This window comes from Rana temporaria, chromosome 6 (genome assembly GCF_905171775.1).
Source record: "Rana temporaria chromosome 6, aRanTem1.1, whole genome shotgun sequence".
In the NCBI taxonomy this organism is placed as follows: domain Eukaryota; kingdom Metazoa; phylum Chordata; class Amphibia; order Anura; family Ranidae; genus Rana; species Rana temporaria.
This window is the reverse complement of record NC_053494.1, coordinates 66,057,919-66,082,201: the sequence shown is the minus strand read 5'-3', so window position 1 is coordinate 66,082,201 and position 24,283 is coordinate 66,057,919. Positions and strand designations below refer to the sequence as shown.

At 47.1% G+C, this 24,283-nt stretch overlaps 1 protein-coding gene across 3 annotated transcripts in view; it reads left to right on the top strand.

The window, feature by feature from the left end:
- Positions 1-24,283, top strand: part of LOC120943551 (multidrug resistance-associated protein 1-like) — a 650,821-nt gene that overhangs the window by 546,006 nt on the left and 80,532 nt on the right. For all 3 annotated transcript variants that reach the window (XM_040356917.1, XM_040356914.1, XM_040356915.1), the window contains 3 exons: positions 16,486-16,796; positions 18,806-19,005; positions 20,378-20,504. In XM_040356917.1, coding sequence (XP_040212851.1) covers positions 16,486-16,796; positions 18,806-19,005; positions 20,378-20,504 — 638 coding nt within the window. The remainder of the gene's footprint in view (positions 1-16,485; positions 16,797-18,805; positions 19,006-20,377; positions 20,505-24,283) is intronic.

Sequence of the window (24,283 nt, the reverse complement as noted above, 5' to 3'; positions counted from 1 at the left end):
TTGCTTCTCTTCAGAAGGTATTCGATGTACCGGCTCGCTCTGCCTCTGCTGCGAAGCTCCTTATGTCCGTCAGACAGGGTTCACGATCGGTAGCCGAATATGCCATTGAGTTTCGTACCCTGGCAGCAGAGGTGGGCTGGAATAATGAGGCTCTGGTCGCTGCTTTCTCCCATGGTCTCTCGGATGCCTTGAAGGATGAGGTTGCGGCTAAGGACCTACCAGTGGAGCTCGAGGCTCTTATTTCTTTCCTGATATTGATAGACACCAGACTCAGGGAGAGACCTTCCTTTAAGGAGAGCCTGCGGAGGTCTCCTAACAGATTGGCGCCTACGTTTGCTGTCCCACCCGTGCCTCCCTCTCCTCCCACGCCTCCTGGAGTTGACTTGCCTAGGGGTGAACCCATGCAGCTGGGGTTTTCTCGCCTGTCCGAGGGGGAGAGGGCATTCCGGAGACGCGAGGGCCGATGCATGTACTGTGGTCTCTGTGGGCATTTTCGGTTGGCATGTCCGAACCGTCCGGGAAACGCTCGCACCTGAGATCCTGTCGGGGGCAGATCTTGGGTGGAGTCTCTTCGTCCCCGGTTTCCCGTGCTGATAAACCACTGATCACCGTTGTTCTCTCCTGGCTCGGGGGCTCGGTGACGACCCAGGCGTTGGTGGACTCTGGTGCTGGTGGATTTTTCATTAATAGTAAGTTCGCTGCCGCCAACTCCATTCCTCTGCAGGCTCGAGTTTCTCCGCTGGTTCTCGAGGCGATAGACGGCAGACCCCTCCAGCCCTCGCACGTGACTCATGAGACCCTTCCAGTGGGGATAGCCATTGGGGCCGTTCACAGGGAGTCGGCCTGCCTTCAGGTCATTTCGTCTCCACACTACTCGGTGGTCTTGGGGTACCCCTGGCTCCAGAAGCATAATCCGACTTTCGATTGGAGATCGGCCGAGATCCTCTCGTGGTCACCACAGTGTGGGGCTAGTTGCATCCATGGGCCTGTCAAGTTGTTGTGTACCTCCTCGGACTCTGTGTTGCCTCCTGAATACGAGGGGTACCGGGATGTATTCGATAAGGTGCACGCTGGGTTCCTACCCCCGCATCGCCCTTACGATTGTGCCATAGATTTACAACCTGGTGCCGTTCCTCCTCGTGGCAGGGTCTATCCACTGTCGGTTGCGGAGAATGAGGCCATGGAGGAGTACGTGAAGGAGGCGCTTTCCCGTGGTCACATTCGCAAATCCTCGTCCCCGGCAGGGACTGGATTTTTCTTTGTGAAAAAGAAGGGCGGAGAGTTGAGGCCTTGCATCGACTATAGGGGCCTTAATCGCATCACGATCAAGAACGCATACCCGATACCCTTGATTTCCGAGTTGTTTGATCGCCACGGTCTTTACCAAACTCGACCTGAGGGCGGCATATAACCTGGTAAGGATCAAGGCTGGTGACGAGTGGAAGACTGCGTTCAACACCAGGGCCGGTCATTATGAATCCTTGGTTATGCCCTTTGGGTTGTGCAATGCGCCCGCAGTCTTTCAGGAATTCATCAACGATGTTTTCCGTGACCTGTTGCAGCAGTGTGTGGTGGTCTATTTGGATGACATCTTGGTATATTCTGATTCCATGGAGGCCCACTTTCTGGATGTCAAGCGAGTGTTGCAACGGTTACGAGAGAACAAGCTGTTCGGTAAGCTTGAGAAATGCGAATTTCACCGGTCCCAGGTAACCTTCTTAGGTTACATAATTTCCGCGGAGGGGTTCTCCATGGACCCTGAGAAGGTTTCGGCTGTCTTACAGTGGCCCCAGCCCAGTGGTCTTCGTTCCCTGCAGCGCTTTTTGGGCTTCGCCAATTATTATCGGAAGTTCATCAGGGACTTCTCCATGCTGGCCAAGCCTCTCATGGATCTGACCAGGAAGGGCAGTAATTCCCAGGTCTGGCCGGCTGAGGCCATCCGGGCTTTTGAGGCTCTAAAATCTGCCTTTGTGTCGGCTCCAATACTGTCTCATCCCAACCCTGGGTTGCCCTTTGCCCTTTGTTCTCGAGGTGGACGCGTCTGAGACGGGAGTAGGCGCCCTTCTGTCTCAGCGTCGGACACCAGAGGGTCCTCTGCTTCCCTGTGGGTTTTACTCCCGGAAACTGTCTCCCGCGGAGTGCAACTACCAGATTGGTGACAGAGAGTTGTTGGCCATCGTGCAGGCTCTCAAAGAGTGGAGGCATTTGCTCGAGGGTTCGGTGGTTTCGGTTCTCATCCTGACGGACCACAAGAATCTGACTTACCTTTTTGAGGCCAAGAGATTGACACCCCGTCAGGCCAGATGGGCTCTGTTCCTGTCACGTTTTAATTATGTGGTGTCCTACCTACCCGGTTCCAAGAACGTCAGGGCGGATGCCTTATCACGTCAATACTATGAGCTGTCCAGGGAGGAATCGATACCGACTTCGGTCATACCTCCTAATCAGATCCTGGCCGCCATTCGCACCAGCCTGACCTCTCCCCTTGGAGAGCAGATTTTGGCGGCCCAATCTGGTGCTCCTTCTGGGAGACCCAACGGCATAGGTTTTGTGCCTGAGGAGTTGCGCACTCGGTTGTTGCGAACCTACCATAACTCCAAGACTGCGGGGCATCCTGGAAAGAATCCGCTGTCCTGGGCTGTTTCACGTTTGTTTTGGTGGCCTTCTCTACGTTCTGACATCGCCGCATATGTAGCGGCATGCTCTGTTTGTGCCCAGAGTAAATCCCCTCGGCACCTTCCGTTGGGCCTTCTGCAACCCATCGCCACTGGGGAGCGCCCATGGTCACACCTTGGGATGGACTTCATTGTGGACCTTCCTGCATCCCGAGGCCATACGGTCATTCTCATGATTGTGGATCAGTTTTCCAAAATGTGCCACTGTGTTCCTCTCAAGAAATTACCCTCTGCACAAGAGTTGGCCACGGTTTTCTCCAGGGAGGTCTTCCGGTTGCACGGTTTGCCCAAGGAGATAGTGTCGGATCGGGGAAGTCAGTTTGTGTCCAGGTTCTGGCGCGCCTTTTGCTCCCAGTTGGGGATTCAACTCTCCTTCTCCTCAGCCTACCACCCTCAGTCCAATGGGGCTGCAGAACGGTCCAATCAGGCCCTGGAGCAATTCCTTTGTTGCTATGTCTCCGATCATCAAGACAATTGGGTTGACCTTCTGCCATGGGCTGAGTTTGCCAGGAACACGGTGGTGAACTCTTCCTCTGGGACGTCTCCCTTCATGGCCAATTATGGGTTCCAACCTGCCGTGTTACCGGAGTCATTCTCTCCCCAGGATATTCCGGCTGTGGAGGATCACCTTTCCGCTCTACGTGCTTCTTGGGTACAGATCCAGAGGTCCAGGCTGATCGCAGACGGGCGCCTGCTCCTTCCTACCAGGTCGGAGACCGCGTATGGTTGTCCACTCGCAACCTCAACCTTGGAGTGCCCACTCCTAAGCTGGCTCCTCGCTTTGTTGGTCCCTTCCGAGTGCTTCGCAGGGTAAACCCGGTTGCCTATGCCCTGGCGCTCCCACCTGGTATGCGGGTCTCCAATGTGTTTCACGTTTCCCTGTTGAAACCACTGGTGTGCAATCGCTTCACCTCCTCTGTTCCTCGGCCTCGTCCGATCCAGGTGGGCGATCATGAAGAATATGAGGTGAGCGATATCCTGGACTCACGCTTGGTCCGCGGTCTGGTGCAGTTTTTGGTCCACTGGCGTGGTTATGGTCCAGAGGAACGTTCCTGGGTTCCCTCCGCAGATATCCATGCTCCTGCCTTGCTCCGAGCCTTCCACGCGCGCTTCCCCCAGAAACCGTTTTTTGCGCCGCGGAGGAGGGGCCCTTGAGGGGGAGGTACTGTCATGGTCTTACCTCTCTGCAGGCTTCTTTCATTTGACATGTGCTGGTTGCCATATTGGTTCCTCGTCTCCTTTTAACTTACCACACCCTGCGGCTCCTCCTTCCCACTGGGAGGAGCTGGATGCATATATATAGGAGGTCTGTTGCTTCATTTCCCTGCTTGGTCCTCTTGTATACACATGCTCCTGAGATTGTGCTGCTGCTTTTGGTTACCGACCCGGCTTCCACGGACTATCCTTCTGGCTCCCGATCCCTGGCTTCGTTCGGACTACCCTTCTGGCTCCTGATCCCTGGCTTTGTTCGGACTATCCTTCTGGCTCCTGATCCCTGGCTTCGTTCGGACTATCCTTCTGGCTCCTGATCCCTGGCTCCGGTGGAAGACTCTGCTTACTGTTTGATCACCTGTTTGGACTTTTAACCTTGCTGCTTGGTTTTTAATAAAGCCTTCCTATTTCATTTATCTGTTTTACGTCTGATTCATGCTTCCGTGACAAGTTGGCCCAGAGGTTAAAATCCCAGAGCAGCAGGAGATGTTTGGTGTTTAGGGTATAGGTGGAGATGAACTCTGTCAATGACATGAGCAGGTGCGTCAATTGTCTGTTAAAGCGCCGCAGTGCCGAATTGTAAAAACCCCTTGGGTCATTTAGCAGCATATTGGTCCGGTCCTTAAGTGGTTAAACGGCCGTTTGTTCGGGAGCAGTGAATTTAATAATGCATAAAGTGCAACAATAAAAGTGAAATATTCCTTTACATTTCGTACCTGGGGGGGTGTAAAGTAAGCATGTGAAAAAGCGCTCGTTTCCCGTACTTAGAACTGTCTCTGCATAAAATTACATTCTGAAGGAAAAAAAGTAAATTAAAAACGGACTCGCGGCTATAATGAATTGTCGGCTCCCAGCAATTCAGAGCAAATTCATTCATCAAAAAAAAACCTGCCGTAAAAAAATTACGTGGGGTTTCCCCCCAATTATCCATACCAGGCCCTTGAGGTCTGGTATGAATTTTAAGGGGAACTCCACCCCAAATTTAAAAAAAAATGGCGTGAAGTTCCCCCAAAAATCCACACCAGACCCCTTATCCGAGCATGTAACCTGGCCGTTTGCAGAAAAGGTGGGGGGACAGAGTGCAGCTCTCTCCTGAACCTTACCAGGCCACATGCCCTCAACATGGGGAGGGTGCTTTGGGGTCCCCCCGAAAGCACCACGTCACCATGTTGAGAAGCGTGGAAAGAAGACATTAATAAAGGAATTGTTAAAAACCGGCTATTGTGTTTTTTAAAAATGTTTACAATGTACCCCATTACCATTTCACACAGGGGGGGTGGGATCTGGGGGTCCCCTTTGTTAAAGGGGTCTTCCAGATTCTGATAAGCCCCCCGCCCGGAGACCCCCACAACCACTGGCCAGGGTTGTGGGCAGGGGTCAAGTCCTGGAGAAAAAAGTGTGGGAACTCCCACCCAAGATCCACTCCCCCACCAAAAAAAAATAAATGATACGCTCATATGCATAATTACTTAACCACGTTTTTTCTAAATCCCGCGATAACTTGCGGAAGACCTCCGCAATGTCTCCTGGGAGCCATGACAAAAGCTCCTAGGAGACATTGCGGCATCGAGGAAGTGATGGAATACCCGCTCACTACTCGATGAATCCCTATACAGGAAGCAGCCAGTAACATAAAGGATTACTAAGGTTCGCCTGCCCCTGACAGTGACTCGAGCTGGGCATCGCCGCTTAGTGAAGGATTGGCTCGGGAGGCTCGGCTGCCAAAGCACCCTCCCCATGTTGAGGGCATGTGGCCTGGAACGGTTCAGGAGAGGGGGGGCGCTCTCTCGTCCACCCCCTCTTTTCTGCGGACGGCCAGGTTGCATGCTCGGATAAGGGGTCTGGTGTAGATTTTTTGGGGGGAAGTCCACGCCATTTTTTTTTTTACATTTGGGGTGGAGTTCCCCTTAAAATCCATACCAGACCTGAAGGGCCTGGTATGGATATTTGGGGGGAACCCCACATCATGTTTTTTTTTATTTGACGATGGGGTTCCCCTTAATATCCATACCAGACCTGAAGGGCCTGGAAATGGAATTTGGGGGGACCCCAGGTTTTTTTTTGTTTTTTTTTTATATGAGCAATGACTGTTCTCTGTATTCTTTATAGCCATGAGTACTTTTAAATTACTTTTTTTTTCCTTCAGAAATGACATCTTGTACAGGGACAGTTCTAAGCACGGGAAACATGCACTACTTCACAGGCATGCTATACCCCCCCCCCCCCTATGAAATGTAAAGGAATATTTCACTTTTATTGTTTCACTTTAACCACTTCCATACCGCGCCTATTCTGGCACTTCTCTCCTTCATGTAAAAAGGATATTTTGTTCCTGGAAAATTACTCTGGGACCCCCCAAACATTATATATATATTTTTATAGCAGACACCCTAGGGAATAAAGTGGCGGTCACTAATTTTTTTTATTTCCAATGGTATTTGCGCAATCATTTTTCAAACGCCTTTTTTTTTTTTGCCCAAAAAAAAAACGGTTTCAGGAATTAAATAACAAAGCAGTAAAGTTATCCCAATTTTTAGGGATAATGTGAAAGACAATGTTACACCGAGTAAATAGATACCTAACTTGTCACGCTTTAATATTGCACTCACTCATGGAATGGCGCCTAACTTCAGGATTTAAAAATCTCCGTAGAGGACGCTTGTTTTTTTTTTTTTTTTAAGGCTACCAGTTTAGAGATACAGAGGAGGTCTAGGGCTCAAATTAATGCTCTCGCTCTAATGAACGCGTCAATACCTCACATGTGTGGTTTGAACGGCATTTACATATGTGGGCGGGACTTGCACGTTCGCTTCTGAGTGCGAGCTTTTAGGGACAGGGGCGTTTTTTTTTGTTTTTTTTTACAGAATTTTTTTTAGTTTTGCACTTTTTTTTCCTTTTTTTTTGCACTTTTATTCCTATTACAAGGAATGTAAACATCCCTTGTAATATGACTAGTGTGTGACAGGTCCTCTTTATGGAGAGAGGCAGGGTCAATAAGTTCGCAATCATGTTCGTTTAGCACAGTAGTGTAGTGGATAGCACTTTCACCTAGCAGCAAAAAGGGTCGCTGCTTCGAATCCTGCCTGGAGTTTGCATATTCTCCCTGTGCCTGCGTGGGTTTCCTCCCACAATCTAAAAACATGCTGTAAATTGGATCCTGTCTAAATAAGCCCTAACATGCAGTAGTATATTTAGGTTTTGTGCTGCCCTAGGCCTGACTAAACTTCTGCACCTCCTAATAGAAAAATGACCCGCCACACCCTGTTTTTTTATGACCTGCACAGAAATTTTCAGGGGGGACATACACACACACACTAGTTCTGGGGGGGGCACTGGATTCCCTTAATTTTCATAGTTTTTCTCTCACTTCCTGTTTGGCTATGGGGCAGGAAGTGAAGGCAAATTGGACAGGGATGGTACAAAATAAACTGACAGGAGCTATAACCCTCCCTCCCTCTATCCAAAATGAAAGAAAAAAAAGTGGTGATTATAGTTCTACTTTAAGCACAAATTTCTGATCATTTTATTGAGAGGACTAAGAAAATATAACCATGCCAATAGGCCAGGATACAGCGTTGCTAATATGTATGAATGTGTGTTAGGAACCCCCACACACACCACCCAATGTTAAATAAACAATTTTCTTAATTTGCAAATAAGTATCATCTGCTCATTTTTTGGGGATGTCTGCACCCCTGATAGGGTGAAGACACCTCACAAAAGTTGTCACTTTCTACTAAAAATTCATTCACTTCCTGTCACATAGCCAAACAGGAAGTGAGGTTAAAGCCTTACTAATGTCTTTTCTTGGGGACACACAGATCAATCTAAATAGTTTCCATTATGTAAATTGCACTCTAGAATTTTGCTGTGTACACCCCAAATTATTGGGAAACTTGGACTTTGGGGTCCATTTACTAAAGGCAAATCCACTTTGCACTACAAGTGGACAAGCAAGGAAAAAAAAAACGTTGCTTCTACAGGATTGGATGTTAAAATCATCAGTGCTTCCCCTCAGATTTTCAGCAACTACGCTTGTACTGCAGTACTCTGCCTTTACTAAACCCCAAACTAACTAATCATTTGGGGTGTACACAGCAGTGCTGGAGTGAAATTTGCTTAATGGGGACACTAGTTAGATTGACCTGTGTGTCCCCAAGAAAAGACATTGGTAGGGTTTTAACCTCACTTCCTGTTCAGCTGTGTGACAGGAAATCAAGCCAATTTTAAGAAAAGGGACACAAAGCCCAACCCAAAAAACACAAGCAGGGGTTCTAACACTCACTTGGCTTCCCTCAAACACCCACACACCCACAATTAGAATAGGATTGCCTTGCGCTAGATTTAAGCACAATGCTGTAAATCAGCACTTCAAGCCTGTCTGCCAATACCCCCCCCCCCCCAACAGGCCATGTTTGCAGGTTTTCCTTCATCTTGCACATGTGCTTTAAAAGAGACAGTCTGGACAGCAATTCTTGATAAGATAAATCCACAAAACATGTCCTGTCGGGGGTATTGAGGACTGAGGCTGAGAACCACTGCAATAAAAGGGAAAAAAATTAATACTTACCGCTCTGTATTTTTCCTTTTCTGGTGACTACATGGCAGCAAACATTTCATGCATGAAGGCACCAGGAAAGGAGCTTTGAGACAAAATCCCACCTGTTTTGTTAGCCAATCAGGCCTATTTCAGCTGCAGCTGTCAAAATCTGTAGCATGAAAAAGTAACAAAAACAAACTTCAAAATGTGAAAGTAATTTTATTGGTCAACAAAACAAGGAAAGCAAAAACAAACAAAAAAAATATATAAAAAATACAAATAAACATAGGTTCATTTGAGAGAGTAAACAGAATATGGTTTATGCTTTGGAAATTTAACAGGATAAATAGACTCACAGACAGAGGATGGAAACATTAGTCACAACATCTTGAGAAAGATTTAGCAAAATAATGCAGCACAGACAAATACATCAAAGTGAACACCCTAAAAAAAAACGTACACTGACAACCTCGCAAATATTTCAGGCGAAAATAGCCCCCACCCAAAATAAATAAATAAACCAATCAAAAAACCCTTGATCAAAAACATATCTGTTTTGCAAAGACATTCGATAAGGACACACAAATTTACTCTTGCCAGCAGGCCCCACACACACAATCTGCCCTCTTTTCAGGGCAGGTAGCAACTGCTCTATAAAACTTTATATAACATACAGTGCCTTGCGAAAGTATTTTTTTTTTTTTGAAGAATCAACAACAATTGGGACACAATCATGAAGTGGAACGAAATTTATTGGATATTTCAAACTTTTTTAACAAATAACTGAAAAATTGGGCGCGCAAAATTATTCAGCCCCCTTAAGTTAATACTTTGTAGCGCCACCTTTTGCTGCGATTACAGCTGTAAGTCGCTTGGGGTATATGTCTATCAGTTTTGCACATCGAGAGACTGACATTTTTGCCCATTCCTCCTTGCAAAACCGCTTGAGCTCAGTGAGGTTGGATGGAGAGCGTTTGTGAACAGCAGTTTCCAGTTCTTTCCACAGATTCTCGATTGGATTCAGGTCTGGACTTTGACTTGGCCATTCTAACACCTGGATATGTTTATTTGTGAACTATTCCATTGTAGATTTTGATTTATGTTTTGGATCATTGTCTTGTTGGAAGACAAATCTCCGTCCCAGTCTCAGGTCTTTTGCAGACTCCATCAGGTTTTCTTCCAGAATGGTCCTGTATTTGGCTCCATCCACCTTCCCATCAATTTTAACCATCTTCCCTGTACCTGCTGAAGAAAAGCAGGCCCAAACCATGATGCTGCCACCACCATGTTTGACAGTGGGGATAGTGTGTTCAGGGTGATGAGCTGTGTTGCTTTTACACCAAACATAACGTTTTGCATTGTTGCCAAAAGGTTTGATTTTTGTTTCATCTGACCAGAGCACCTTCTTCCACATGTTTGGTGTGTCACCCAGGTGGCTTGTGGCAAACTTTAAATGACACTTTTTATGGATATCTTGAAGAAATGTCTTTCTTCTTGCCACTCTTACATAAAGGCCAGATTTGTGCAGTATACGACTGATTGTTGTCCTATGGACAGAGTCTCCCACTTCAGCTGTAGATCTCTGCAGTTCATCCAGAGTGATCATGGGCCTCTTGGCTGCTCTCTGCGCTTTAAACGGACCTCTGAGACTATCACAGTGCAGGTGCATTTATACGGAGACTTGATTACACACAGGTGGATTCTATTTATCATCATTAGTCATTTAGGTCAACATTGGATCTTTCAGAGATCCTCACTGAACTTCTGGAGAGAGTTTGCTGCACTGAAAGTAAAGGGGCTGAATAATTTTGCACGCCCAATTTTTCAGTTTTTTTATTTGTTAAAGTTTGGAATATCCAATAAATTTCCTTCCACTTCATGATTGTGTCCCACTTGTTGATTCTTCAAAAAAAAATAGTTTTATACCTTTATGTTTGAAGCCTGAAATGTGGCAAAAGGTTGAAAAGTTCAAGGGGGCCGAATACTTTCGCAAGGCACTGTAGGCTTGTGTGCTAATGAGGCAATTGAAAACACATGCACAGCCCAGGAAACACACAAAACTAAAGTTCAGTCTCTACATTGGGTGAACTTGTAAGTGGGTATACCTGTTAAGGATGTCCTTCAATTACTAACCCAAAAAACACGCTCTATGAGCATGCTCAGAAACATCCACACAAAAAAATACAAAACTAAGTTTTTGAGCATGCTCAGACCATACCAAATGCATTTCACTCACCAAAAGGCACAGGAAAATATCTAAGTCCATGAGAATGCCCAGACCAAAAATTCCTCAGCTAACAAAAAATAAGGCAAAGCCCTGTCCTAAATGAATCGCATCATCCAGCATACTAAATTAGAAATGGGACAAATGCCCCCTGGTGGGCAAACAAAGAGGCAAACGTGTGTGCAAAAGTTCAAATATAAATAACATTGCAGTCTATGGGAAAGGACTTGTTAATTTTGTGAGGCACCACTTGGCTGGCTTATCTTCTAGTTATTGTCCTTAGGCTAGGTTCACATTGGAGCGATTTGTCATGCGATTTGAGAGACGTGAAAGTAGGTAATAGGATTTAGAATGGCAGAGTTCACACCAATGCTCGCAGTTCCAGTGCGTTCCAGTTCATGGAACATCTCAAATTCTGCATTTTCCCTGCAGTGGACTGTACAGTGTAAAAAAGGGGGGAAGTTGGGACTTTGAATGAGATGCGTTTTAAGCAGTATGCGATTAAATCTATATATGGAATATAAAAAAAAAAATTCCATAGTAGCCAGGCTCAAGGTTGCCGACCAAAAAAGGACTAAACCAAATTGATCTGTCTAACTGTATGCAATTTAAAACAGAGGTTTAGTTACATGCATTTGCAAATACCTGTTTTAAGCTGCAATGCCAACGTCAAGGCACCCCGTGTATTGCAGTCCTAGCTGTGATTTTAAAGCCTCCTAAAAAGGAGCACAGGTGTGCTAATCAATAGGCAGGGGGCAGGTGGTAAACCTAAACCCGCCCCTACCCGTAGTTTGTCTGGCAAAAAAGAGCACTGGGTAAACCAAAAGAAAAACAGGAGTGGAACCAAAACATGCCTACCAAACCGAAATACCACCGAAATACCACCGAACTAAGTGCGGACCACATCAAATTGGGTCAGCTAGTCAAAGAATGACAATGCATAGATTAACTGTTGGTGGTAGATCTGTGGAGGCACTCTATTCCACTCCTGAAAACGCATCTCCATCCCTGAATAGTGTTTGAAAGGGGGGGTTTGGGACTTTGGACTGTACAGTAACGCTGGAAAATGCAGCAAAAAAAGCATCATAAACGCACATGCAGAAAAGCATCTGGAACACATCTGGACTGTGCTTCTATTGAGTGAACTAGCCCTGAGCCCTGCTTCACACTGGTGCGATTAAACATGTCAAATCGCATGTCAAATATGCAGCAATTCCTGTCAATGGCACCATCCTAATCATTGCAACACCGCATATGCGGCACTGCACCGATTGAACTAAGTAATTTCTGTCCTACTTTCTGATATTTTTGCACGCCCAAAACATGCAGAAATGTCTCTGTAATCGCAGCCAAAATCAGGACTGACAAGCATAAGTAAAATTGTATGAGTTTAGCTGAACTCGCACATGTTCACTCCCACAGTGTGAACCTGGGCTGAAGCTAGTAACTTGGGGGAGGGGGTTACTCTGCCTGTAAAGTGGTGCATCTTGTAGCATGTTTCCAAAATGATGCTTCAAAGATGCACGGCTTTATTGAAAAAAGGAAAAAATGTTTAAACCCAAAACAAACAATTTCCTGCCCACCATACATACAGGGCCATTTAGGTCTGAAAAGACTTAAAAGTAAAACGCTCATGTGAAAAAGACATCCCCAAAAGGATGTGCCCCTCCCACGCAATAACAAACCCCTAGCCAAACACAGCAGGCCATCACATGAAAGGGGGGACAAGGGCCTCTTCCACACAAGCCTAGACTGGGGTTGTGGGGGGGCTTCAGACAGGGGGTCTTTACAAAATGTGTAAAGCCCCTCTAAACCAGTGTGGACAAGGTGATTTGTGCTTGGTATTGGGCTGAGCTCAACATGGCCCAAAGGCAGCCAGCTAGGTTGAGTGCATGCATGTGGCCTTGAATGGTTCAGGAGGGAATTGGGCGATCCTTCTCGCACCTTTCCTAGCTGGCCTTGTTGTTTGGTCTCAAATAGTATGTGGTTTGGATTGGTGAAGGCAGCTCAAGGCTCACAGAGTGTGGATTTACCCTTTAAATGCCCAATCTAGTCCAAGGCAAACCTATGCATTAGAAAACGAAAAAAAGAGTGTGGAGTTCCCCTTTAAATACCCAAACTAGTCCAAGGCAAACATAGGCATTAGAGGGGGAAGGCTTAATGGCATTTTATAAGGAGCTAGCGAGGCAAGAGTATTTTTACTTAAAATTCTATAGAACAGGTAACATGTTAAAAAACAACACACACTAACATGTCCTGTGTATAAATATACTTCAATAAAGACTTAAAAGTGAACCAGCGCACACACAGAAAAAAAAAAATGATGTGCGTCTGATCAACATATGCAAATGACTGTGCGCCACATAAGATTTATCAAGATTTTGCCCGCGTAGTGAGCTGGCGCACCTTAACGTGCGCAAATGCCGTTCACGCATGCGTCGTGACCACATAGACCCCGCGCAGTTCTAGACGTATTTGCAGGCGTAGCAGGCTTGTTGGGAGAAAGTTAGTTTCCCATGCGATATGGGACATATTTTCAACTTCGGCAGTTTGTACTGTGCTACCTCATGTCACCCAACCACAACCCTATAGTATTGGCACTTTCAGATTCTATCTATTTCTACTTGAATGTTCAGTACACCAGGTCGACAGTGGCGTGCCGTTTGTGCGCTGCAGCACGCTGTCAAAAAATTGGTAAATGGGATTTAGAGGTATGCTGCCGGCGCAAACGTTTCGTAAAAGCCATTTTGCCGTTGTGCCTCGCCGTGCGCCACAACTCAAGGCGCAAAACGGTTCGTAAATCAGCCCCTCTGTGGTGTATGATAAAGAAAATAGGATTTTTAATAACAGCTTACCTGTAAAATCCTTTTCTTGGAGTACACCACAGGACACAGAGGTCCCACCCTTCTTTGGGAACCTTACTGCTTTGCTACAAAAACTGAGGTACTTCCCTTATGGGAGGGGAACTTGTCTTCATTGGTTCTGGCAGTGTCCTGTCACCTCTGGTGACCATACAACCCACTATGTAATGAATAGAGGCTCTGTGTCCCGTGGTGTACTCTAAGAAAAAGATTTTACAGGTAATCTGTTATTAAAAATTCAATTTCTCTTCTGATCATGGATGGACACAGCAGCAATTGACCTTCGGGTATTATATCCTTTCTTCCAGGAGAGACTAGGCAGAAAAAACAGCACTTCAAGTGTTAAAACACTTTCCAGTACAGCTCCTCCCAGGGGGCGTGGTCCCCCGGGTATAACCCACTCTCTGACTCAGCAGATTTAGTTCGTAACAAGCAGTACAAACAAAAAGGAGGGGTGGGTGCTGTGTCCGTCCATGAACTCAGAGAAATGGATTTTACGGTTAGTACAAAAATCCTAATTTCTCTTCCGTTCATGGATGGACACAGCAGCAATTGACCTTAGGGACGTCCCCAAGCAGTGTCAAAAAATTTGAGGGGTGGGAAAAAACACAGCAATTAAGCTTCACCCCAAACAAACCAGAGTTCCTCAACGGAGGAACTTCAACCTGAAACAGCCGCCTGTAAAACCTTGCGGCCAAAGGAGGCATCCACAGATGCACTCACATCCACCTTGTAAAACTTGAAAAGGTGTGGGTTGACAACCAGATCGCTGTCTTACACACCTGTAAAACAGACGCCTGATGGCGGAAAACCCAAGAGGGATTAATCGCCCTGGTCGAATGCACCGTAACCAGAAAGGGAGGCGTCCGCCCCTTTAGGGCATAGGCCTGGAGCAAGACCTGTCTGATCCACCTGAAAATGGAGGGCGACGAGACCGCCAGACCTTTCTCAGGACCAGTCTGACACGAACAGTGGGTCCGATCTCCGGAACGGAGCCGTAGCAGACAAGTACGCCCGTAGGGCTCGCACCACGTCCAAGGAAAGTAACGTGGCCTCTTACGAGTTCTTCGGCTGAGGACATAAAGATAGTAAAAACAATGTCCTCATAAAAGAGCAATGCAAGACAAGGCCGCCAGATCAAAAACTCGTCTGACCGAATGAATGGCTACTAAGAAAGACCACCTTCTGGGACAGAGAGAACAGAGGAATCTCCCGTATGTCCTGAAACTGAGCCCTTTTGAAGGACCGAGAGGACCGAATTCAAGTCCCACGGAGGCAGTGGAGGACACACAGGAAGGTCACATGCCTGACCCCCTGTACAAACGTACGCACCAGGGAGTGCGTCGCCAACGGTCGCTAAAAATAAACAGCCAAGGCCGAAATCTGACCCATAACCGTACTTAGCTTGACCCACTCCCTGCTGTAGGAACCGCAGCATCTGGGACAGCACGTATGTGCGGGGGTGTCCTTTCATCTCTGCACACGAAGAGATGTAGGCCTTCCACGTACAATGGCAAATCCTACGTGAAGTAGACTTCCGTGCAAGTAGCATGGTAGAGATCACCGAGTCCGACGGACCTCGGACCTCCAGCTCCTGGCTCTCAACAGCCATGCCGTTAAAGCCAGCGACTAAAGCAGGGCAAGGAAAAATCGGACCCTGCGACAGAAGATCTACTCTCAGGGGTAGAATCCAAAAGGCGTCTGCCACCAGACGCACCAGGTCCGCATACGAGGAAAGGCACAGCCAATCCGGAGCGACCAGGATTGTTGGCATCCCCTCCGCTTCCACTCTACGCAACAGGTGAGGGAGAAACTTCAGAGGAGGGAAAGCGTAGATTTCTGGGCGATAGCGACCCCACGGTGCCACCGACTCATCCGCCCAAGGGTCTCTTGACCTGGCCACGAAACGTGACACCTTCCGATTGAGACGCCCGAAGGTCCACACCTGGCGTGCCCCATTTTTGGCACAACTCTGAAACCCTTCCGGGTGCAACGACCATGCTCACTGGTCCAGTGTTTGGTGACTTAGGCAGTCGGCTTGCCAACTCTGCACCGCCGGAAAGTAGACGGCCGACAGAGCCGAAGCGTACCGTGTGGCTCACCGGAGGATGAGTGCAACCTCCACCACCGCGGCCGAGCTCTGCGTGCCCCCTTGATGGTAGACATACTGTACGCCACGGCCGTGGTGTTGCCGGACTGGATCCTGACCGAACGGTCCTGCAGACCCAGAAACCACTTGGGGAGACGCAGCCTGATAGCCCGGAGCTCCAGGACATTGACTGGCAGATGGGACTCCACCTGAGTCCAGCGCCCTGGGCTGACTGGACACTCCAGAACGCCCCCAGCCAGAGAGGCTGGCATCCGTCGTGACCACTGTCCGATAGCACGGCAAAAATAATTTCCCGGTCCGAAGTACCGGAGATGTCAGCCACCACACTAGGGAGGATCTGACCAGGCGACCTCACCCAAATCTGGAAATCCAGAGACGAAGGGAGCTTGTCCCAACGTGACAGACAAATTTTTTGACACTGCTTGGGGACGTCCCTAAGGTCAATTGCTGCTGTGTCCCTCCATGAACGGAAGAGAAATTAGGATTTTTGTACTAACCGTAAAATCCATTTCTCTGAGTTCATGGACGGACACAGCACCCACCCCTCCTTTTTGTTTGTACTGCTTGTTACGAACTGAAGCTGCTGAGTCAGAGAGTGGGTTATGCCCGGGGGACCACGCCCCCTGGGAGGAGCTGTACTGGAAAGTGTTTTAACACTTGAAGTGCTGTTTTTTCTGCCTAGTCTCTCCTGGAAGGAAGGATATAATACCATAAGGTCAATTGCTGCTGTGTCCGTCTATGAACTCGGAGAAATTGATTTTACGGTGAGTACAAAAATCCAATTTTTTTTTGCTATGCATTGCTCTGTTGACAAAACTGATAGTTCTGCTGATATATTAATTTCTTCTTTCTTCACATTCCAGGCATTGCAGTTTTCGGATACTCCACAACAGTGTCTCTAGGGGGTATCCTTGCTTCCCGGTACTTACACATGGATTTACTTCATAATGTTCTGAGATTCCCTATGACATTTTTTGAGAAGACTCCCAGCGGAAATCTTGTGAATCGTTTCTCCAAAGAGATTGACACTATTGATTCAACAATTCCACAGATTATTAAGATGTTCATGGGGTCTTCATTTAACGTAATTGGGGCATGCATTATCATTTTGATTGCAACACCGATCGTAGCTGTAATAATTCCACCTCTGGGGCTGCTTTACTTCTTTGTGCAGGTGGGTATTATGCAATTTCTCATGATACAGCAGATTAGTTTAGAGAGTTAATGAAGACTTGCAATAGTACACATTTTCTTGAAGTGAATCTAAAGGTCTTTTTTCTTTTTTTTTCTAAATAACAAAAATGTCATACATACCTGTTCTCTGCCAGCTCTCCTGGCTCCTCCCCCCTTCTGAGTGCCCACGCTGTTTGTGGCCATTGACATACGCATGGTCCAGGCCCCTCCTTGATTTCTCCGTACAGGCTGTGATTGACAGCAACAGGAGCCAGTGGCTTACCCTGCTACCTCCATGGCTAGAGAGGAGAGAGCACAATGCTGGATCAAGATCAGGCTCAGGAAAGTAAAAACGGGGGCTTGGGGATTGCTGCATACAGACGGTTTTTGCCTTAATGCAGAGAATGCATTAAGGTAAAAAAAACTTTATTACCACTATTTATCCATACATTTTTAACACTGGGCCTCTCAAAAGAAATGGGAAAAAAACACCATAGCGAGCACAGCTATATTTTTATTGAACATTTGCACAGAGGCACAGGTAAGTACTCACCAGAACAGCTGGTACAGTGTGAAGTGCTTACGCCTGTGACTCCACTACAAATTATTTATTTATATTATGTTCAATTAGATGAAACATGTAAATATGTGCTTTCTTAATCCTACATTACAGAACTTGTAGTCAAGGTGATGGCATATAACCCATAAACTATAAGGCATGGGTGCTCAACCTGTGGCCCTTCAGCTGTTGCGGAACTCCAACCCCCATGAGGCATTGCAAGGCTGACGGTTACAAGCATGACTCCCAAAAGCAGAGGCATGAAGGAACTTGTAGTTCTACAACAGCTGGAGGGCCACAAGTTGAGCACCCATGCCTTGAGCTGATTAGACACAGGCAGAAGCTTTGCTGGGAACACCCCCAGTGTGTAGACCCAACATACTCCAGTTTTCTACCCATTCTTTTGGACTCCAGGACCTGAATTTGGCTTGGAATCAGCCGCTTGATGAAAGGGGGTTTTATGCTCATGGGAGGACCAGCTGAGAGGAGGAAAAAGTGGGGGGACCAGCTCATCAGCCTACTACTGGCCCTTCATTGTCCACTGAGAGGTTTTGGGCAGGGAGGTGTCTCTTCGAGCTGTATTGCTCATGCTGCAACAGAGAAGTGTCTTGTCACCAACATAGCTCTGCGATCTGCCTGGTAGGGTTGTGTAAATCCCAGAACTGACTGGCAATATAATTATTTTCCTGGTAAAGCAACTCCCATATGTTTTTTTTAACTGTTTATTTAGCGTTTGCCCGGAGCTCAGCTTCAAATATAAACAAGTACTTGCTCATTGCAACCAGTCAGATCTAGCAGTCATTTTTTTTCTGTTTTTAAACCCAACACCAGGAAATTTGAAATTTCCCCCTTGCAGTGGGACTATGCCCATATTGCAATTAACTCATTGTTTATTCTAGGGGAGGTTAAATGCACTTTTGTTTACCCCATCCTCTACTCCCCTGGCAAACCGTGCTCCCACATGCTCTGGCTTTGGGCGGTCCCTCTGCATTATCACGTCCAGTGCAGAGCTATGGACCCTTCATGAACTCGGGACCTTTGACTGCTAAAAGCATTGGAGAGAAGATGCTGCAGGGACCTGTCTAGCCTTGCAAAGGGTTGGGTAAGTAAAACTTTTATTTTCATGCCCCCTGGACCTAAGCAGGCAGTTGATGTTGTGGTGTGGACACAGTCCTACTGCAAGGGAGAATTGTGGTGTTTCCCTGAGCTTTAACAGGGGCAAAAAACATTGTTGGAATTTGTCTTTAAAAAATTGTGTGTACATTTTTTTACTTTTGTTTTTAACAAATAACATCCATGTTTTGTCATATGCTTTTTGTGCAAACTATTATGAGAACTATTAATAGTGAAACCTAAAATGGCTAAGCAATGTGATCAACATTCCTGAATACATAAAGATGAGAACGCATTTGTTGACTACAAACTACTTACAGAATTCTATTTTCTTATAGAGATTTTACGTGGCTACTTCACGACAGTTGAAACGCTTGGAGTCCGTCAGTAGATCACCTGTGTATTCACACTTTAGTGAGACACTGCTAGGAGCAAGTGTGATCCGAGCATTTGGAGAGCAGAAGCAATTCATCCAAATCAGTGACTCCAGGGTGGATGAAAATCAAAGAGCTTATTACCCCAGCATAGTCTCCAACAGGTACATTATCAAAATGTTTCCACTGACACATGGGTTGTTCCTGTCACACTACCCTATCCATTAATCATTCTAGCCATATATTTTATGGCCACTTTGGAGAACATACAGCTCTCATGTTTAGTGTTCAATGTAAAGCCCATTCTTAATAAAATATCCAAATACAATAAGATCAAGGTTTTTTTTTCCCCTCATTTTATGAGATCTTCAGGTTTTCATGAATATGAATGTAGAACTCTACCAACCAGCAGTTTAAAGACCTCTTTGGTGAAGGCCCTACACTGCTCCGGGTCTGGGAACCTATTTAACCACTTAAGACCCGGACCAAAATGCAGGTAAAGGACCAGGCCCCTTTTTGCGATTCGGCACTGCGTTGCTTTAACTGACATTTGCGCGGTCGTGCGACATGGCTCCCAAACAAAATTGGTGTCCTTTTTCCCCACAAATAGAGCTTTCTTTTGGTGGTATTTGATCACCTTTGCGGTTTTTATTTTTTGCGCTATAAACAAAAATAGAGCGACAATTTAGAAAAAAAATGCAATATTTTTTACTTTTTGCTATAATAAATACCCCTCAAAAATATATAAAAAAAAATGTTTTCCTCAGTTTAGGCCGATACGTATTCTTCTATTTTTGGTAAAAAATCGCAATAAGCGTTTATCGATTGGTTTGCGCAAAATTTATAGCGTTTACAAAAATAGGGGATAGTTGTATTGCATTTTTATTTATTTTTTTACTACTAATGGCGGCGATCAGCGATTTTTTTCGTGACTGCGACATTATGGCGGACACATTGGACAATTTTGACACATTTTTGGGACCATTGTCATTTTCATAGCAAAAAATGCTATAAAAATGCATTGTTTACTGTGAAAATGATAATTGCAGTTTGGGAGTTAACCACTGGGGGGCGCTGAAGGGGTTAAGTGTGACCTCATATGTGGTTCTAACTAGGGGGGCGGGGCTGGAAGTGTGACATCATTGATCGTGATTCCCTATATCGGGGAACACACGATCAATGACAGCGCCACTGTGAAGAACGGGGAAGGTGTGTTTACACACGCCTCTCCCCGTTCTTCAGCTCCGGGGACCGATCGCGGGACTCCGGTGGCAACCTAACAAAACGGACCTTAGTTTACAGACTAACTTTACTAGAATACATTAAGCTTGTGTATTACAGGGGTATTTATATTTAAAAAGTGAAATTGTGGGTGGAACTCCCCTTTAAGTGGTTAAGCAAATTTTCTGATGCCAGTAGGTTGAATCAAAAACTAAATGTATCAGTTCTTGGCGTTTACTTTTAGAATACTGTATACGGTCAGTGGTTTCTTGTGTTAATATAATTAACTAGCAGCTATGTAATATTATTTTTTAGGTGGCTGGCCATCAGACTGGAATATGTTGGAAACTGTATTGTCTTATTTGCATCCCTGTTTGCAGTAATTTCCAGGTCGACACTCAGTCCTGGGTTAGTTGGGCTTTCTGTTTCCTATGCTTTACAGGTAAGTTGTCTTGTCTTGTTAATTATTTTTTTCTGTAAATTTTAGTAACCAAATAACTCTCAAAATATTAAAATCAAAGCAAGATAAAGCAGTCAAAAGTGATATGTCCTCTATCATCCAAAATATACAAATACAATTTTTTTGCAATAAGTATCGTGATTGGTTCAAATGTGCTTTAAAAATATACCACAGTTATCATATATCTAGTTTTTTGCAGTATATACATTTAAAAACACACATTTAAAATAAAAAAATTGAGAAGGAAAGTGTGTGTGGTGTCAGATTAACAATACACAGCAAGCATAAACATGTACACCAGAGCAGTGTTTCTCAGCTCCAGTTCCCAAGGTGTCCCAACAGGTCATGTTTTCAGGATTTCCATTATTTTGCACAGGTGATTTGATCAGTTTCACTACCTTCCTAATTACCACAGCTTTTTCATCTGAGGGAAATCCTGACAACATGACTTGTTGGAACACCTTGAGGGAGTGGAGTTGAGAAACGCTGCACCAGAGTATATGATTTTGTCTTCCATTCATGGACGGACACAGCAGCCTTTGAACTTAGGGTTATATCTGCTTCCTTTAGGAGAGTTTAGGCAGAAAAAAGCACTTTAAGTGTTAACACATTCCTCAGTGCAGCTCCTCCCAGGGGGCGTGGCCCCCCGGGTATAACCCACACCCTGCTCTAGCAGCCTCAGTTTTTACTCTGCCTAACGACAGGAGAGGTCAGGCACTCTGGAGTCCTGTACTCTGGAGATTTTTTTCTTGCAATTTTTTTTCGCTTTTTATTATTTTGTTCCTGCGTTTTTGAATCCTGTGATTCTTCTATCAACAGCCGACTGGGTGACAGGCTGGGTCTTGACTCTTGTAGTCGCCCCATGTTTGGCCATCGAGCGTGTGCTGGCCCTCAGCTCAGCTCTGGGTCGTCCACAACAGGCCCCTTTGCTCCAGGGGCGGCCGGGGAACATTTTGTTCTAGGGCACACATATGACCGGCCTTTATGGCTTTGTCACAGTGTGTCTGGCCGACAGCCATGCCGTTTTATGAGGACATTGGTTCTGTCTGGGATACCTCCAGCCGGTGGTCGCAGGACGGGTAAGTAGTGGCCCCTTGCTCAGGTAAGGTGGTATGGCTGGAATTTTCCCCTGGGAGGTCGGCTGAGGGTTTGCCCTGCTTTCCTCTCTCCCTTAATTCCTCTCCTTCCTTTCCCATTTGGGTAGCGGCTGTGAGGGGGGGTTTTTCAGGGGTCTCTTTATTACACCGGGGCCTGTGTGTAGCGGGGGCTGTGTGTGTTCACTGCAGGGGGCTGTGTGTGTTCACTACAGGGTCTTTTGTGTGTGGCCATCTTGGAATTTTGTTTGGCCTAGTGTGGCCGTTTTAGCGCTCTGAGGGCACAGACAGCAGCGCGGCAGGCTCTCAACACGCTTTAGACTCCTCTCAGCTCGCGCTGCACCGGGCGGGGTGGTGAGTTTCCTGGGGCCCCCATACTCTGTATATCGGCCGGGAGGTGACCGTGGGTGGTTTCTGCTTTGCAGTGGGGTGACACAGCGGTGGGGCACTATGGAGCCTGGGCAGGTTCTTCTTCCCCACACATGCCTGAGTTAACCCTTGATGCCCCTCCCCCTGCCACATTTGTTGGGCTGCCCTGGAGGTTTTTTCAACCCAGGTTGAAGCAACTGGTGCCCGGATGGGGGGTGAAAAGCACCCCCTCCCTGAGCTTGCTTCTGGGGATGTCTCTGACACAGGATCATGCCCGGCTGTTGCCCCTGCCTCTGGTTCTGTAGTGTCGGAGGATACGGGCTTGACCCACGCGGATAGTGAGGATGACTCTGTTCAGGGTCAACTACTGACAAGGAATTTGTTGGAGCTCTTATTTCTGCAGTGCGTGAAACTCAGAGAGGTTTTGTCGGAGGCACCAGATGTGCCGGTCCCTTTTGGGTTTCGCAAACCGCTGCGCACTACAAATTGTGGTTCCTTGTGTTCCTTATTTGGACATTTTATTGTACAAGGACTGGAAGCGCCACAGAAAGTTTTTGCTTTGAGGAGGACTTTGTGAAAGACTGGTTCTCTCCTCCTTCTGTGGACTTTCCCATGTCCAGATTGAGAAAAGCCACCACGTTACGTGGAAGGGGCTCCTGCCATTAAGGACCCTGCTGATAGGAGAGTGGAGGCTGTGGCCCGCTCCCTATTCGCTGTAGTGGGTTTGGCGGTGGGGCCGGTTTTGGCTCTGGTGTCACAGACTGTGACTGAAAGGGCGTAGTTCCTGCTGCAGGAGCTGGAGGCACAGGATGCTTCCGAGACCCGTAAGGACCTGGCTGAACGGTTGGTTCAGGGTCTGATGTTTGTCTGCGAGTCGGTTCTGGATACGCTCCCCTTGCTTTTCAGGGCCTCCGCCTATGCGGTGGTATTGCGCTGCTTTGTGTGGCTGGAGTGCTGGTCTGCGGACCAATTCTCAAAAAAGGCCTTGGTGGATTTACCCTTTAAGGGTGAGCGGCTTTTTGGGTCATCCCTGGATGACATCAATAAGGATGCCACGGGTGGTAAGAGCATGCTGCTTCCACAGTCTGGGAAGGGCATGGAGCCTCGCCGCAAGTAAGGGCCCTCCTTTTCTACCCCCAAGCGTTTTTTTTGTTGCGCCCAGCACGGCGGCTAAAAATCCGCAAGGCGCTGAGGCCCCGCTGCGGGGCAGAGGCGCGCCTGGTACCGCAAGCCTGAGGACAAACCTGCTTCTGCATGTAAGTCTGCCCCCGCCCCTGTCTCGGGTGGGGGGCCGACTTCGTGAATTCACGGCTCGGTGGAGGTCTCTTCTTTCTGACCGTTGGGTTTGCGACGTAATTTCCTCGGGGTACAAGATAGTTTCTCTCTTGTCCACCAAACAGATTCTTTCCTTACAACCTCCAGCTTCCTCCAGAACGCCGGCTGGCTCTGGCGGGGGCTGTCCAGGATCTTCTGGTCAGGGGAGTGATTGTGCCAGTTCCCTCACAGGAACGGTTTCAGGGATTTTACTCCAATCTGTTTGTGGTCCCCAAGAGGGAAGGGGTCTGTCCAATCCTGGACCTCAAGGCACTCAATTGTCTTGTCAAGGTACAAAAATTCAGGATGGAGTCGATTCGCTTGAGGATGGAGTTGATTCACTCGGTGATGGCGGCACTCCATCAGGGGCACTTCATGGCGTCCTTGGATATCATGGACGCGTGTTTGCATGTTCCCATTTGCACAAAGCACCAGAGATCTGTGCTCAGGGTTAGAGGAGGATGTGTCTATCACGTGTCAGACTCTCCAAGAATTCGGCTGGCTTCTGAATATCCAAAAGTCAGTGTTAGTTCCGTCCCAGAGACTGGAATACCTGAGACTAGTCCTGGATTGTGCGGAGGCGCAGGTTTTCCTCACGACGGAAAGACTGGAGTCCCTGCGATCTGCTGTGCAGCAGTTGTCGGCCCAGAAGTGGTCGTCTCTTTAATTCTGCATGAGATTTCTGGGCCTGATGGTGGCCTCTTTCGAGGCGGTCCCGTATGCCCAATTCCACACCAGGGAGCTACAGAAGGGAATTCTGTTTCGTTGGGATAAGCTCCCGTCTTCTCTCGATTACCAGATTCAGTTGAGCTATATCTGGTCAAGTCTTCCCCGGTGTGGTGGCTGACAGTGGTCACGACAGATGCCAGCCTCTCCGGTTGGGGGGGCGTTTTGGGCACCCAGTCAGCCCAGGGGCGCTGGCGGCAGGAGGAGTCTGCCTGCCGATCAATGTTCTGGAGCTCCGAGCGATCAAGCTGTGCCTTG